Source organism: Rhipicephalus microplus, chromosome 1 (assembly GCF_043290135.1).
Source record: "Rhipicephalus microplus isolate Deutch F79 chromosome 1, USDA_Rmic, whole genome shotgun sequence".
NCBI classification, from domain to species: Eukaryota; Metazoa; Arthropoda; class Arachnida; order Ixodida; family Ixodidae; genus Rhipicephalus; species Rhipicephalus microplus.
In genome coordinates, this window is record NC_134700.1 from 129,082,771 (window position 1) to 129,099,803 (window position 17,033).

General features: G+C 43.2%; 1 protein-coding gene across 2 annotated transcripts; it reads left to right on the forward strand.

The window, feature by feature from the left end:
• The first annotated feature begins 6,215 nt into the window (after nt 1-6,215).
• On the forward strand, nt 6,216-16,434 carry LOC142768793 (uncharacterized). Of its 2 annotated transcripts, none has more exons than XM_075870927.1 (3): nt 6,216-6,496; nt 6,815-7,157; nt 14,514-16,434. In XM_075870927.1, exons 1-3 carry the CDS (start codon nt 6,484-6,486, stop codon nt 14,776-14,778), a joined length of 621 nt encoding a protein of 206 aa, XP_075727042.1. In that variant the 5' UTR covers nt 6,216-6,483; the 3' UTR covers nt 14,779-16,434. The 2 variants fall into 2 exon arrangements, with proteins under 2 accessions (XP_075727042.1, XP_075727049.1); XM_075870934.1 differs by having other exon boundaries at nt 6,818-7,157.
• Nucleotides 16,435-17,033: the final 599 nt, after the last annotated feature.

A 17,033-nucleotide genomic window follows, 5' to 3' on the forward strand; every position in this document is an offset into this window, starting at 1 on the left:
TATCTATCTATCTATCTATCTATCTATCTATCTATCTATCTATCTATCTATCTATCTATCTATCTATCTATCTATCTATCTATCTATCTAGACACCTACATTTGGGTGCTCTCGTGATCACCCCCTTCACTTGGGGTAAACCAAAGTTAGTATGTGAGGGTAGGATAGCTCTACCGATACGACTCACTAGACATGACAGGAATAATGTCAGAATCCCGTCACGTATATCGTCAAACACTCCCTGTCAAACAGTGGCACATACCTGCGGGCCGTTAAGTGCCACTGGCATGCGGGTATGTGCCAAAGGTGAGCGACAGTTCATTTTTACCAAAAAACGGCGAGAACACACATGGGTACTCTTAATGCCAGAGCGTTAAGACAAAGTTGACCTTGGCTGCGTTGACCTAACGAAGGTAAAGAAAAGATGTCAGGGTCTCAGCAGGAATTAAACCCTGGCATTCTGCTTGGCAAACAATTATTCTGCGACAGAGACATGCCAAGTCTCGCAGTTGATTTTCAAATAGAACGTGATCTTTGTGAAGCATCAATTATGGATAGAGCGATGACTATATATTTTACAAGCATTGCATTTGTACTCCTACGCTGTAGTCCTCACGTCGAGTTAAGTTCAATTGTAGTTGATCGCAATGCTCTGAAAGAGATTGAAAGCTTAAATCAAGTATGAAACGGTGCCCAGAGTCGTTAGTAATCTTATTTCGAGGCATCGCCGTGGTGGTATAGTGGCTAAGGTACTCGGCTGCTGACCCGCAGGTCGCGGGATCAAATCTCAGCTGCGACAGCTGCATTTTCATTGCTGTAGGCCCATGTGGTCATATTTGGGTGCACGTTAAGAAAGCCCAGGTGCTTGAAACTTCTGGAGCCCTGCACTACAACATCGCTTATATATATATATATATATATATATATATATATATATATATATATATATATATATATATGGTGGTTTTCGGCTACATATATATATATATATATATATATATGGTGGTTTTCGGCGGTGGTTTTCGGCTACACCATATATATATATGGTGGTTTCGGCTACAACCTACATATAAGCTAACCAATTTTTTTTCCTGAGCGTTAGAAAATATCACTGTACCTCCACAAATTGAGTGACGACCAGTGAGAGAAGCTATAAGTACTAAGGTTCATAACGTCTGTTTTGAAGGCGCCGGCGAGTATAAAATAATGACGGACGCAAGTACGGATGGACGCAGAGATGGACGCCTGCATGAATGGTCGGACAGGTGCAAGTATGCAGTTGTTCAGGTACGGATGACTGAGGCGCAAAAACATATCGTCAAAAATAAAGGAGCAGGAGAGAAAAGAGCACAGCGCTGACTAACAACTGTTTATCGATAGTTTAGGAACCACCCATGAAAAAAAAAGACATTTCTGCGCATGCGTGAGCAGCCAACAAACGACATACAAAACATTGTCGAGGCAGCAAGCTATTTAAAGAATGCATTTTTGTCAAATGCAATTGTATAGACGTGTCGCTGATACAATTATACCCTTTCGAAATTTTTGATAAAAATGCTTCCAAGAGCCCTTCAGCAGTTTGCTTTCTGCTCTTGCCAAGAGTGAAAAACTGACCTAAGCATGGCTCCAGTTCGCAGGTGCCGCATTGTGCATGCAGAAAGATGCGCATGATCCCTTTTGCCCAGGCTAATCTAGGCAAGAGCACCAAGCAAACAGCTAGAGAAATTTGGGAAGCTTTTTTTTAACAAATAGAAAGAGTCTAAATGTATGAGTGACACATTCACGGCATTGTATTTGACAGAAATTCGATTTCTCAATAGCTTGTTGTCTTCACCAGGTCGTTATTTTCTTCTGCACTTCCCTTTTTCACGATATTTTTTTGTGCCTCATTCATTCGTACCTGAACAAGTAAAACACCAACTCGCTCAAAAAGAATTACCTTTAGCGTATGTACTGATACACGGCTGGTAGGACGCATATATGGATGGAGAGAAAAACGGTGTCGGTGGTCATGTAATGTAATGCCGCATAGTTGATTACAGAAGAATTCGGATGTTTATCTTATGTTTTCGTATTAGGGGCGAAACTCCTCTTAGTCTAACCTTGTCATGCGTTACGCGTAACCGACAGAAAAAGAAAAAAAAAAGGAAGGCAGTACCTCCCAAACAGTGTAATAGATGGCGCTGTTTCTTAGAAGCACATACAAACTGCAGTTGAGTGAGGATATCGAAGATGGCACTATACCGCGACTCTACGATTTGCTGCTGCTCGGGCTCTGCCTGAGTACGCGAAGAACGAGTGCCTCTCTCAGCTTCCTGGAACGTCACCGTACGTGGCGGATCGTTGGTGGTGGGGCGTGGACGAAGTACTGCGGCGAGCGTGGAGCGACGTGGTGGTTCGTGCTCGTCCCCTCTTCGGTGGGGCATGGACGAAGCGTAGCGGAGGGCCGCGGCCTCTTGTGTTCATCGCCAGACAGAGAAATATACAGACACACAAAGACAGACAGATGGACGGAGCAACACACGGACGGACGGGTGGACCGACGCACGCATGCATGGACGGACAAACAGAGAGACGAACAGACAGACAAACAGGCAGGCAGACGGACCAACGCACGCACGGAAGGACGACGTATACACGGAAGGACAACGTATACACAGACAGACAGACGCACAAATGACGGATGGATGAACGCTTCGCCCTAGTCATCATGATTTGCTCTTTGGACATGCTGTGATTTTTTCGTTGTGTACATGTTCACTTTTGGTTGGTGTTCTAAGGGGAGTCATGAGCGCCAACAACGCTGGCCCTCGGAAGCTTCGCCCCTAAAAGCCAGATTCCGAAGCGCTGACTTAACAAACCTATAGAATAAATGTCGTGGATCTAGAAAGTTTCAAACCCCTCATTTTGTGTAGCGATCAAGTATTTCACGATTAGCTGTGCTAAGAGCCGTAACTGGTTTTTAAGTACACGGTAATGTTCGTGAAACGTCAATTGTGGCTTCAGTGTTGCTACCAAATTTATACAAAAAAACAGTATTTACTTGGCCTTCCAGACAGTGGCGTGACAACAGAGGTGGTAGCTGACGTGGGAGCTGTATAATACGACGTCAACTGTCTTGTCAGCTTTCATACAAGCAGGAAAATTTTGATGCAGCAGGTAACAACAGCCTTCGAGTATGTCTGAGTCTTCTGAAAGTGTTGTGTCAAGCAAGCACAGTAGCAGAAGCCACATGCCTGCCTCTAGAAGTGATATCCTCTCATTAAACACTACGGATTGACCTCCGCCACGTTATTCACAGCAAGACCCACTTTTTAATGAGTATTTCTAAAGCCAGTTCTGCGTCTATCTTCGGGCGAGCCGTTGGAAGCACACGCGCTCGTAGTTCAACCCCTGCTAAGGCATCACCTAACTTGCCATGGATCATTTCACCCTTGACTCTGTCACCACGAAACACTGCGTCGTTCATGATGAAACAAGCGCTAAAGCGTACAGTCAGAGAGGAGACATACGAGCGCTTGTCTTCTCTGAGTGTGTATATTTCTTAGCGCTTGTTTCATCATGAACTTTTACCAACACGCCGCGACGGGCAGTCATTCTTACTGCACCGTATACCCCCGGAATCAGTGCGAAGAGAAAAACGCTTCGAACAGCAAACCATCGAATATTGTGGGGTATGTGCAGAAAAAATTCGCTGGTCATACGCACATAATCAAAGATGACTCAACAACCCAATGTCGATGATCCTACGAATGATATTCCCTCTACTGAAAAATTCATCGTGTTTCGGCTAGAGAGAGCGACACCTTCTATGTCAGATAGCTCGTGTATAATTCGGGAGGCTCTGTTGTTTATACTAAGAGAAGATGCGCCAAAAAATAGGCAATACATACAGATTCTGAAGAAAACCTACAAGATGTATGAAACACGTGCAAGCGTGGTAATTACAACTTGTTACTTCTGAAATCGCCTATCATTATAACAAAGCTAAGATTGCTGGAGATAACATTATGTTTAAATGAGTGCCTGGCCATGCTGGTATTTCAAGGAATGAAGGAGCGGATGAAGCTGCTCGAAATGAACTCCAATATCGCAATTTCAGAAGAATATTTTTATAAAAGCCGATCTCTCAAGCCCTGCAAAAGATATACTGGCCAATAAAAAGACCGCCTTCAGATTTTGCCGTATCCCAAAGAAAACTTTGTGTTGCGTTGACCCAGATGTGAGAGCGAAAATTTTCTATTCCCTCTGTTGTCACCTAGAGACGCTATATCATGGTCTTCAACTGAACGTTATAACCGTGAACAGTTATTTGTACCGCATAGGGCGGGCCACAAATCTCTGTTGTGATAGTTGTGGCAACATAGAAACAGTGGAGCACATATTGTTTCAATGCCTTGCGTACCGCATTGGAGACGTGGGTTTGAACGGCAAATGGACATGATTTGCCACGAAAAGTTTACGCTTCTGGACATGTTAGGGCGAGTTCTCGGACCTTCAAAACAGTCTCACGTTGTGCAGTCATTAGTCAATTACCTGTTCGAAATCAGCCTAGTCGGAAGACTGTAATGATATACCAAAACACATTAAAATATTTACTTACCTGTCACCCTAAATATTAATACTGTTATCATGTTCACAAGATATAAAACACTTGTTGATATTTTTTTACTATTATTTTCCTCCTTTTCTTGTGAAATACTTTAGTCCCCTTCCCGATCTTTGTACAGAGTAGCATTAGAGTGATTTATAGACGCAATCAACGGTCACTGTTTTACTAATAAAAAGACTCCTCTTGGTAACGCCGAGATAACGGCAATTGTAGAGAAGCGCTGTCAACTTAAACCTATTTGACTAGCATTGTTCAAGGCTGCCATCTTTGCTGGTACAAGCGCTACAAAATAGGTTACCGCTTCTCATAATTGCTAGCGACTTTATGCCTAGTTCACACTGAAACATCCGCTTTCTGCAGCGACCGAAATTCCCCTGCCGCCGAAACGCAGCGTCCCCGCGCTGCCGAATATGCCATCTACTACGGGGCGAACGCGGGATGGACGCGCTGTCACCCGGTTGTTGTCGCGGCTCGGAAATGCCACTATGCTATTCGTTGGTGTATACTTGGACGATTATCGTACGCAAGAAGCAAGAAAAGACAGTACTGCTTACTTTGCTGGCAAGTGGCTGTTTTGTAATGCACGAAGAGCCGAAAAACCACCGATGCCAGCAGCGTTGGTCGGTTCGTTTTGCTCTGCAATACCACAACAAGCTCGGTCACCTATTCTACGAAATACGTACGTGAAGTAGGCACAGAGTAGGTTAAACTCCCGTTGGTTTCAACATTCAGTTACGTGCACTGCGGCATAACAAGTGAGTAGGGCTTGGTCGCCATTTTTCAAAATTTCTTGACTAGTGCTCCTATTGGTCCGCAATGACCGATTCGGTGGCAGGCGCCACAAAAATCTGTCCGAAAGCGATCGGCGCGGAGAGAGCCCTTTCGGCGGATCTCGCCGCCGCCGAACCGGATTCGGAGCACTTTCGGCGGCCGGAATGCTTATTTTGAACGCGGCCTTACTGTGCGTGTTTCAAAACACAAGCAGACCTCACAATACATGAAAGTCGTTGTCTGTTTAGACAGCGCCTCCCAAAATATCGTACCCTCGACGAGAAGCAGAAGTGTCATTGACCGTTTCTTCGTAAGAGACATGAACTATTTCAAGCAATAAAACTATGCGCCATACATAATTTTGCTTAAGGCCCTAATCGCTTATTAACAGACAATTATAAAAACAAGCGCACTTCTGCTGATAGTGCTGACATTTAACAATGGCTTGGCCCAAGCTATGAAAATGCATGTCGACTGCCCACTGGATGCGTATCCTTGACCTATCGACACATGGACGTCACAAATACGTCGCAGATGTATGCACGCTTATTTTCGACGTGTGCGCACGGAACTAGTATTACTTGCTAATGAAAAGTTTCATGCTACCATAGTTTATGCTAGTAGTGCGTGTAGCTAAGGTCCTTTCATCCGCATGCTTCAAATAGATTTGATTTCCAAGAGATGTTAGAGCAGCCATGTTTTCAGTGCAGCTGGGTTGGTTGTAGGGTTTGCAGCTCTTGAGCTTTTATCAAGTTTTCTGCTGATCTCTTTCTATTTTTTTTTTTGCTTCGTAATGCATGCTCATGAAGTAAAGCAGTCATCTTGATGGTGGCATCGTTGCGCGTGCCCACAACACCGCAAAGTGAACATGCCACAGATCACCAGGGTGCCTTGGTTTTGGCGATCCTCTTTTCAAGGGCAATTCTAGCAATTGCACTTACTGCCGTGCACTGTCTAGCATCTAAATAGGGCGCTCGGTGCTTTCCATTAAGTTTCATTGCCGCAGCAAGGGTTTCGTGGACGGCTCGGTTTCTAGCTACCTCACACTGCGGTAAAGTGCATGGGCTAGCATCGTAACCATCATTACAACGTTTCTTACCATGGTACGAAAAGGTTGGTCCTATTTTTTTTCAACACCTATACCAATGATATTCGGCTGCTTTTGTTTCACAACCAAATAGTAGGCCAGGACGCTATGTGGGCAGTACTGTTTAGTGAAGCTTGTCAGCCGCTTTCAGTATCGAGTATTTTAAAGCTGTGAAACTTGAGCTACATGTGTGTGACGTAGTATCAAACCAGCACATCGCTAGGGTAAACTGCGTGCCTGTACATATTAGTGCCGCTGAGTTACAGCATTAAATCCGCCCGTAGCTTTTTTTTAAATGGTCCCGTTATTTTATGGTTCTCCTCCTTTTCCTGCTTTTTTTTCAGCAGCTGCTTCAAAACGCAAGCTGTCTTCAACGGACATCGAAGGACAGTGTTGCCAGAAATCGCGGAAAACAGTTTGTTGTATATCAATGACCAGAGGAACATGTGTCTTCCTCTCCGTTTTCGTGTTTTCTTTCGGCGCACTCTTGTGCGCCTTCCTTATGAACGTGACCGACAGGTGGGAGCTCCAAGTGATTGCGTACGGCATCGCCACTGTGGCCACCATCGCCAGCCTGTTTTTCATATCGTTCGCACGCACCAGCCCGGATGATGCTGATGTGTCGTGTCATCCCAAACAAGCAGCAAGTTCACTTAGGCACCGGAGGCAACAGGCTGCGTTTGAAAGGTAAGAGAACGTGTATTCAGTAAGCTGTCATTCATTTGAACAAGTGTCTGCATATAATTTGTCCAAGAATTTAACAGCTCTTCTCTTAAGGTATATAGCACCGTTCATAGCTAGTACTTTGCGTTAGAAGCAATATTCCGTTCCAGCTTAAATAATAGCGAACGTAGTAGTGTACATTACATACGATACGACTGTCGCGTATCATCACGGCATCGTTCTCCACAAACTTTTCAACAAAGGGCAGCTGGAGCAGCGCTGTCACACATTCAGACCATTGTGGATTACTTTATACCACTTTTCAACATTTGCATGTATAGCCGAGACCTTTCTTTCTTTCTTTTTTCGAACTCCGACTTTCCTTATTACCTCGGAAATGATGACAGTATATTCTGGTACATTTCCGCTTGTAATTAAAGAACCACTTCTCTGAATGGCGTGCTGGCATGCCGTTTCACGTATGTTGACCACTTACTGCGCTCACCGTTTTACCTTTAGGCCACCGTACATACGTCAGCGTACAGTGTAATCGCAGCAGTCCTTGTATCGTTTAATATGCTTGATTGTCGGTGCAAGTACATGAACCGAGGTCCTGGCATATCAACCAGTGACGTGCTGTGATAGCGTTGGATACTTTTGTTAACCTGTAAAGCCCAGCCAACCTTCATAGCTGGCAGCAATATTTCTTTTAAAGAGGCAGCGAGTCAAACGAACGTATTGCTTGATATTTCTACCTTTTCTCTGCATGTACATTTTTTTTACTTAATTGGAGTAGTCAACGCGACCTCTTGCACCTTGAGTAATCAGCTAAGAAACGTTTATTTCTACGCTGAAAGTTGTACCGGTACTTAATGCGCCCATTTATGCTTAAGTTCCAGCGTGTTTGTTTATTTGATAAAAATATAACAATGTTGGCATAGTGAGCTCAAATGCTTCATTCCCTTCCGTTTTTGAGCAGATTGTGAATAAATGAAAAAAACTGATTATGCCTCGTTTGTAGATGTGTTAGTAAGCGTACTGTGTACTTTTATTCACTGGTCATAAACGTGATATCTGGGATTCTGCGTGTCGAAGTCACGGCAAGAATACCAGGAATGCTGCACGCTCATGAAATTATGGTCGTTTGCGGTTTTTAACATGCACTGACGTCACACAGTACACGGGTCACTAGCTTTTCACCTCAATCGAGATGCGAATGCTGCGGCTGGCGAAAGAAACCACTTTCAGATTAGCAGCCGAGCATCGTAACAACCGCTCCACCAAAGCAGATGCCGGTCAACAGCAGCACTCTTAATAAAGACATTGAACGAGGCTCACCGACAAAGGCAGTACGGCAAAGTCCGCTGTTATCGATGATTGCATCTTGCCGGGGCAGAAACTCCTATACCTGCAGTGGGACGCACTCTCACATGGTGATACGCTGCGGAAGCGCCACTTCAACCATTGGCGGTTGCCGGGTATCCTACTACAAGTATTTCACAACCAAAAACGTTTCCTTCATGACGTCGCTGGTGAGGTCCACCAATAGGGCTAAGGGGTGCGAACAGTGAGCAGCAGGGTTGTCGTGAAAACTCCTCTTTCCCACTTCGCACGCAAGCGGAATGTGTTTGTGCTCTCTTGCACGACCCTGGCCGTTCGGACAACTCTTTCATTCATTAAATTTCGCTAACCATTTTTATATGTCTATAGCATGTTGCGAGCAGGCAAACAAAAACTGACCAGTTTCTAAAGAATACAAAACTTGATCAACAAAATTACAATTAGTATTCGTATTTAGTTGCATGTGTGGTACTAAAAAAATTGTCAGATTCTACGTACTTCGGGAATCGACGTTAGCCGAAGCATGCAGAGGGAAAGTGACCGCGTTATTTGAAAAAATAACAAGGTGGTCCCAAATTTATTCAGCGTCATAAAATGATGCTGAATATATGTATAAACGTTGCACGCACAAACATATGTTGAAGAGTTGCAGATGGATGGAGGCGGAAATGTTGTAGACCCGTGTGCTCAGATTTGGGTGCACGTTGAAGAACCCCAGGTGGTCGAAATTGCCGCAGCCCTTCACTACGGCGTCTCTCATAATCATATGCTGGTTTTGGGACGTTAAACACCACATATCAATTGAGAGTTGCGGATATTTATATAACCAGTTTTTGCACTTGCGCAAAGAGGTTAACAAGAACAGTATTATTAACACCAGAAGCAATAAGCTGATATGAAGTGCTGGCGCTCGCAAAATTCCCTCGACACTGCTACACAGATCCCCTTCAGCGCATGACACGTTAGCCCGACGTGACCACTGCGTCATAGGAGTACATATGTAATGTTTATAAAGTTGGACAGCCAGCACTGAAACAGCAATTGACGACTCATGAATATTAAGGTATATTTTAAAAGTACTTCGGAGACCTGGCTTCACAATGCTTGATTATCACGCAGAATGCTTTGGTTTGATTTCTCCTGGGACCCTGACATATATTATTTGCAATAGTCGTCTTAAAGCTGCCGATTTAAGGTTTTTCTAAACTCTCACGTGTTAAAATAGCCCATGTGTGTTCTCGTCGTTCCCGGGCACCCACAAAGTGCCCATTGCCTTTGGCACATACTGGCTTACCAGTGACACATACCTGGCCGCTGGTATGTGCCACTTTTTGGCTTTTGGCGGGGAGTGTTTGACGGTGTACGTGACAGGATTATGGCATTATTTGGGTTTCAATTAGCGCGTCATATTCCTCGAACCAGCTTACCCTTACATACTAATTTTGGTTCACGCCAAGTTAGGAAGGTGATCACGACAGCACCCAGACTTCAGTAGATAGATAGATAGATAGATAGATAGATAGATAGATAGATAGATAGATAGACAGATAGATAGATAGATAGACAGATAGATAGATAGATAGATAGATAGATAGATAGATAGATAGATAGATAGATAGATAGATAGATAGATAGATAGATAGATAGATAGATAGATAGATAGATAGATAGATAGATAGATAGATAGATAGATAGATAGATAGATAGATAGATAGATAGATAGATAGATAGATAGATAGATAGATAGATAGATAGAAACAGTGTGAAGAGTCAGTTTGCAAAAGTAGCTTCATTTCACAACTGAACTATGCACATAATGATCCAACAATAATTCCAGAATATACGAGCCCGTGCGAAAACTGACATTAATGAGCAAGTCACGTCGTACTTCACTCCATCACTTCTTTTATGGCAGCTGACACATTTTCTTCCAGTTCATGAGTATCGAATAAGACAGAAGTTCAAAGGAAGATAGAGGCATAAGGCGTTCAGTAATCATAGAACACTGAATGTCGCTGAAGAGTATGTTTCAGCTAGTTGACTTGTTTTCCTGAATTCATCGCTTTGAGGAAGAATTGTCTGCTTTTCAAAACGTTGGCTGTTGCGGTATTCCCTGTTCAGCTATTTCTCATACCATGAGTGTATTTATTACTTGTATTTCATTTACAATATTGTTTGGGGGGTCATGACGCGGATGAAGAAAGGAGACTGGATGTTCTGATTAAATTTTTATTCGGCGGAACTTGTCTCCGCGTAGAAAAAAAGACAGACTACAGCAGTACACTGACACTGGTAGCGGCGAACGGAGCGTCGACCGCTGATGAACTGACAAGCACTGAAGCGCACCGGCATACATAAACGTGTCATCAAATATTGTCGCGTTATCGCTAGTGGCCCCGTAGTTTCAACAATAATGTACAAAGTTTGTGAAGAGGCCTTAGTCTTAACAAAATGATTTACTGCAGTTCTGAAGCTTCTCGAAAACTGCAGGCGTGGTTTGCGCTGAGAATTACTGACAGTAAAGTGGACTGATAACAAAACTTGAGAAGCGAATGTGGCAATATTAGAAGCAAAAGCCGACATAGTTTCTAGATTGCCATATGCTCTTTCTTGAACAGGAGGAAGGGTGCAATTGCTTCACATAGTTTTAACTACATGCCAAAAGTAGAGTATGCACAAAGTGTGTGGGCGAGTAAACACGCATTCAAGCATTTCATGAATCAATATGTGATCTGCCGGTGACGACGATAGCAGACGCAGAGCAGGTGACGACGAGAACATTATGTGAGCTGCAGGTGACGATGAGAGCTGCGCTATCATCGTCACAAATAAGGCTTGTGACTCTCTACTTATGCCAATGCAGTCAGGGTTGCAGATAACTAGGTTTACTCATGTAAAACGAATACCTGCTCGAATAACGGACCGAAATACCTATTCCACTCATTGTCACTAAAAAAACTTGGATGACATCTGCTCAACAGGAAATACCTGGTTTAGCACACTACAGAGCCGCACTGATTATATGATACCCCAAAATAGCCTAAATCGTTAAATGCATGGTTGACCTTATTAACCAGGCCTATACTGCGGCTTCCGTTCGCTGTGAACCACATTTAATGCCTCCTTTTTAGCCGTATTCATACTTGGCACGCTAACCGAGCGCAATGCCACATGTGTTGTCGCTGAGCAAGTGGCAAGGTGAATCGGAGGCAAGCGCTAAACACAATACTTCCCTCGCTTCACCCGATTTGAAACTCACAAAATAAGGGGAAAATGACAAATAAACAAAAGTGCATTCTTTACAGTTCTTTTTTATTTGTAAATACTAGTGAAAGGCATTAAATACGAATATCTCTGTTAACCTCACTTCATTCAAACAAATTATGGATGCCCGGCAACAGCTATGAGCTCACATGTGCCTTGAAACCTAAAATAACGCTCAGTTTCCGGGGCCTGTTATCTTGTTCAAAAAGTGAGAACAGTTGCGCTTGGCTGGTTTGGGCCCCGGTGGTCTCGTGGCTAAGGTACTCGGCTGCTGACCCACGATTTGCGGGATAGAATTCCGGCTGCGGCGGCTGCATTTTCGATGGAGGCGAAAATGCTGTAGGCCTGTGTGCTCAGATTTTGTTGCAGGTTAAAGAACCCCAGGTGGTCGAAATTTCCAAAGCCCTCCTCTATACAGCGTTTCTCATAATGATATGGTGGTCTTGGAATGCTAAAACTCACATAATCTTTAAATTAAACTGTTGGTTGATTTTCACAGGTTTTGCCGATGCCAGCGAACCACGCAAGATAGAAAACCACATAGAATACATTTTTTTAACTTTTTCGCAGACATGTTAGCCTGGCTCATCGTCAGCAGGTTTGCACTCCAGAAGTTGGGTGTTGAGTAACGTATATACGAGTACAATGATCACAGACACGAAAATAACACATGTAGTCACGCACTAACTTCTAGGAAAAAAGAGTTCATTATATACTTCAAGGCAGTGAGGTCTCAAAAACGCCGACAGTGCTTTTGCATTAGGCATCGCACAAACGTCACTTCGCTTCTCGCTCGATCCTTGTTGCCAGTGTAGTGCTGCGTTCAAAATATGTTGCTTTGAGCTGCAATGCAAACGATCACGCCGGGCGTAAAGTGACATGGTGGTGGTTGTTAGTCCTAAATTCCGCATATTCCTTTTTTTCTGGCAGTGTACGTGCAGACGACCTCACTTTTTGGCCTTTATTTGCATCGCTTTTTATACATGCGCATTTTATTTATGACGTTGAATTAATTACAGGCAGCATATGCGGTTCCTGATTATCCTATATTTGCGAAAGTGCACAGCTTGATTAGGTCTACTTGGTTCATTCTTGCGAGCAATAGTCCTGATAGCCCTTTGACTCTGCGGAGTGTGATGCCACTTGCGGATTGATAGCATGGGGCACACAAAACTGCACTTGATGTCATCTCTGAGTCAACACATAGGTGGACGATGCAAAACGCTGCTTTAATAATCAATAATACTTACAAAGTGGGATAGTCTGAATTCCGTGCCAGACTATCAACAGTCTATAGATGAATTGCCAGCTATACAGGACCTAATTTGTGCCTTGTGTGGTAGCGGTGAAAACTGATTTGCATCTCTACACCAGATTATGCTGGGAAAATGTTGCTGTTATGCTCTGTTAGAAGCGCGTGTGGGTATATTCATTAGGGTGCAAGTGATAGCAGCAATGTCCTTTCTTTCTTTTTTAGGGGCAAAGATCCTCTTAGTCTGACCTTTCCATGCACCACGCGTAACCGATAAATGAATAGACGAGAAATAAATGCAGGCAAAAGACGCACCTTTCTGCTCTCATTGTCTAATTCAGTAATCATGAACTGCAATTCGTCTGCTGAGTTACTCAACACTGCAATGACATCGGCGAAGCACAGGTAATCATAGTACTCCCCGTTAACTCTTATTCCTAACTGTTTTCATGCTAAGGCTCTGCAAACCTTCTGCAAGCACGCGGTAAATATCATCGGGGAGGTCGTATTTCTTGTATTGTGCATAATAATCCAGGCTAAGTGTTGGGGGCCCGTGTGCTGTGGGCCATCACCGCACGTTATTGAACACCAAATTGGAATAAGTTCCGACTTTCTCAACTATGGCGTTACCTATAGTAATATCGTGATTTTAGGGCTCATAAAGCAAAACAATATTAATTTCGATGTATTCTGCCATACGGTGCATTGCAAGTTTCCTGTCCACAAAAGGGAAGGGGGGGGGGACACTTAGTCATTTGCATTCATTTGTGGGTGATCTTGGTTATGTGAGATATTAATGACTAATTGTGCACTGAGGTGATATGATCCAGAAAATTGCTGCTCGAATAGCAATATCAGAAATGAGAAAAAAGACGTTTGTATATTTTACAACAAAATCGAAGTATATATGTAAGTATATGCAGGAAGGTGAAGGAATGTTATGGCAATAAACAAGATGTACATTCTTGCTGGGTTGAATTAGATTGAGAGATGGAAAGTGAGAAGTGGTAGGCACGTGTAAGGCCTTTCTATGTATAGCTAAGCATTGCAGCGTTCTGGGCACATCAAGAAATTATACTCCAAGTTGCAAGCGTCACGTAAGGTGGCAGTAGCCGATGAAGTCAGACAAGAAAAGAACGCTTGTGGTCTTATTATTGCTGCAGAAAGCTGCCTAGAATTTGCTGTTCAACTGTCGTGGTTGAACGTCTTCGTTTAAAGTTTGACTGCTGCAATATATTTAACTGAGTAGAGAAATTTTAGATGATAAACCCATGAACCTTTTCAAATGGGGCAGAATGCGCAAAGAAGCAACCGTTTGAGGTACGCAGATATAGATGAAAAAAAAAAACACGCACGCAAGAACATCATTTTACTGCGTAAGCCTTCAAATGTCATTTAGGTACAAGGTCTTCCACACCAATTTCTGAAGAATTTTATTGAGCGAAGCGTCACTGTTGAACGTGTGTGCTACAGTGTCATCATATCCCCCACTCTTTTTATCCTGTTATTTGGTTTTTCTACAGTGGACGATGTGCATTCATAAGGCCATCAGATATTTGGATGCCAGACTGGAAGCATGCTGGGGCACTATTGTGCAGCTTGGAACGAGACGACGATTGGTTTGTTTTGCCCCGTCAAGGAAACCAACAACGTTCTCACATGGTGCCCGCGCCAATACAGACTCCGGTACACAGGTCTCCCCCTTCCAGTACTGCCCTCATGACGTTTGAAGATGCAATGATTTGGTCGCCACTTCAACCGACGCCGCCAGGACTGCTTCATATCTGATATTTTAAAGACGTCCACCGTCTCGATTTACGGTTTTAGCTGATGACGCGTAATACTTTTTAAACATGTGGGTCGCTTTTAATTTTGAACGCAATTTAATGCCCTCATTTCGGATAATATATACTACTCGCAAAGTTTATGTTAACTGGTAAAGAATGACGAATCACGGATGTTGAAGGAAATCATGATACCATGGTGTTGGTTTAAGTAAGGGTGTTTGAATAGAGTTATCTTGACAGTCACAAGACTGTGCTCATTTTGTCTTCTATGAAAACTGTTTGGCCAATATTCGAATGGTTGCTGCTGTGCGACTTCATCACTAGGGGCTTGGAACAAAACCTACAGGATGACAATTCATGACAATAAATTACTTTTATAATTCTGATAATTTTCATAGAGTACATCGACCCTATTTGAATAATTGGGTAGTTACACTAGTGATTCTCCTAGGTGAGAACCTTGTGTGCAGCTCTCGATGCACCGCACAAGCCCTTGAGAGCTATGCGCTTCAGAAGAGCGTGCTGTCTCCTTTTGGAGGGCACTCAATTGGTATATACTTGCTTCAATGAACCTTGCGTCGATGGCACATATGGTAGTAACTGCTTGCATGACAAATTTGTGCTAAATAGACTGGACTGCGATGAAGAGGAACACAAGCACAAACAAATGATGGCATCAATGCATCAATGCTATTATAGGCTAATTCTTGTGAAGCGTAGCTGCTTGTTTTATGTGAATTGCCAAACGTGGTGAAGCCTGAAAATAAGAAAAAGGGTAGCCACGGCATTTGGCCATCAGGTAAAAGCTCTCGGCCAGTACTATATTTAATTTTTTGGGATTCACGCAAGAAAACGCCAATCAATGGAGACATAGAAAACAAATATACGTGAATTATGCTTCAGAATAGAAAAATCAGATACATTAGACAATACTTAGTGCAAAGCGACATATATATTAAGACGAGAAAAAACACACAACACGAGCACCAACTTTCAACAAAATGGTTTATTTCAACCAAAGCCCGAATATATATGCAGCAGTGCTGCTCACACGCTGCATCCAGAAGTCGTGCGCCGAGAAGTACTTTTTTTTAATCATTCTGATTCCTAAAGAAGATTCTCGGAGAAGTATAACAAGGCTGAATTTCTTCCCTTGTAACAAAGACAGCTAAGGCGGACACGAGGTTTTGATACTAAAGACCTAGAGATCGAGTTCAGTCGGCACCCAGCGGTGAGCGGACGAAACACCTTTGTGGGAAGGACTCCTCACATGGTTTTCTATTGACACCGTGTTCTAATATGTCAACGAACGTCGCGCGTGCTCTCAAACCGCAATACATTTCGTTGTGTTAACCTGATATTAAAATGTTTTTTGTGATACCTTCGCAATAGGCATTCGCTCTTCTTCTTCCGAGGCTTGTATGTAATCTTTTAAGCGAGTGCATGAATTCGTCAATACGGTCCTAGATATACGAAGTGTCGCACCATGCACCATTCGAAAAAAATAAGTTCAACTAGGGTGCTATTTTGTGTGTCAGACCCTTTACATGGTGCATTTGGCGTCGTTCCAATCGAACGAAGTCTAAACGCAAGGGTTGTTTGCTGTGTTTATTATTTCTGCAAAATAAAAAAACAAGGACTTCTGTTTTCTTGGGGAGATGCTCGAGCGAGATGTATATACCTAATTGGTTCAGTCACGCAACTCCACTTATACAGCTGTGTGAAAGAACACAACCTAAACATATAAAAAAACATATAGAGTACAGTGGCTGACAACCAAGGTCAACACCACCATAATTGGCAGATTGTGCTTCTCTTACACGTTATAAGATCGTGAGCCCTGCTTTGTGCATTATTGTGGCAAGACGTGGGGAGGGTGGCTTATGTAAGTAGTTTAGGCTGCGGGCAAAGCCACTTGTTCACGGACAATTGGCTCAAACCATTCAAAGCGGAGCGCCACAAATATGAAATTGAAAGCTCAATGGAAACTCATTAGGTCGGGATGCAACATGATGAGGCAAACGAGTTCCACTGAGCTGTTGAGTTTTTACTTTTTCGGTGAACTTCGTTTTCATTATCATGAAACGCTGCGTAGATTTAGATGCATAATTCTACCGCCTATCCACACTACAGCGCTATGATGGTGTCTCTACCTGTAGCCGGGTTCTTCGATTTAGTGGCGACCTCTGTCCAAAAAAGATCGCATACTTCACGAGGGAATTCGGCTAATTTAGTAAAAGGTATTAAGACAAGAGT

Coding starts and splice junctions, on each gene's coding strand:
- LOC142768793 (XM_075870927.1), top strand. Junction 7,158..14,513: donor CAACAGGCTGCGTTTGAAAG/GTAAGAGAACGT, acceptor GTTTTTCTACAG/TGGACGATGTGCATTCATAA.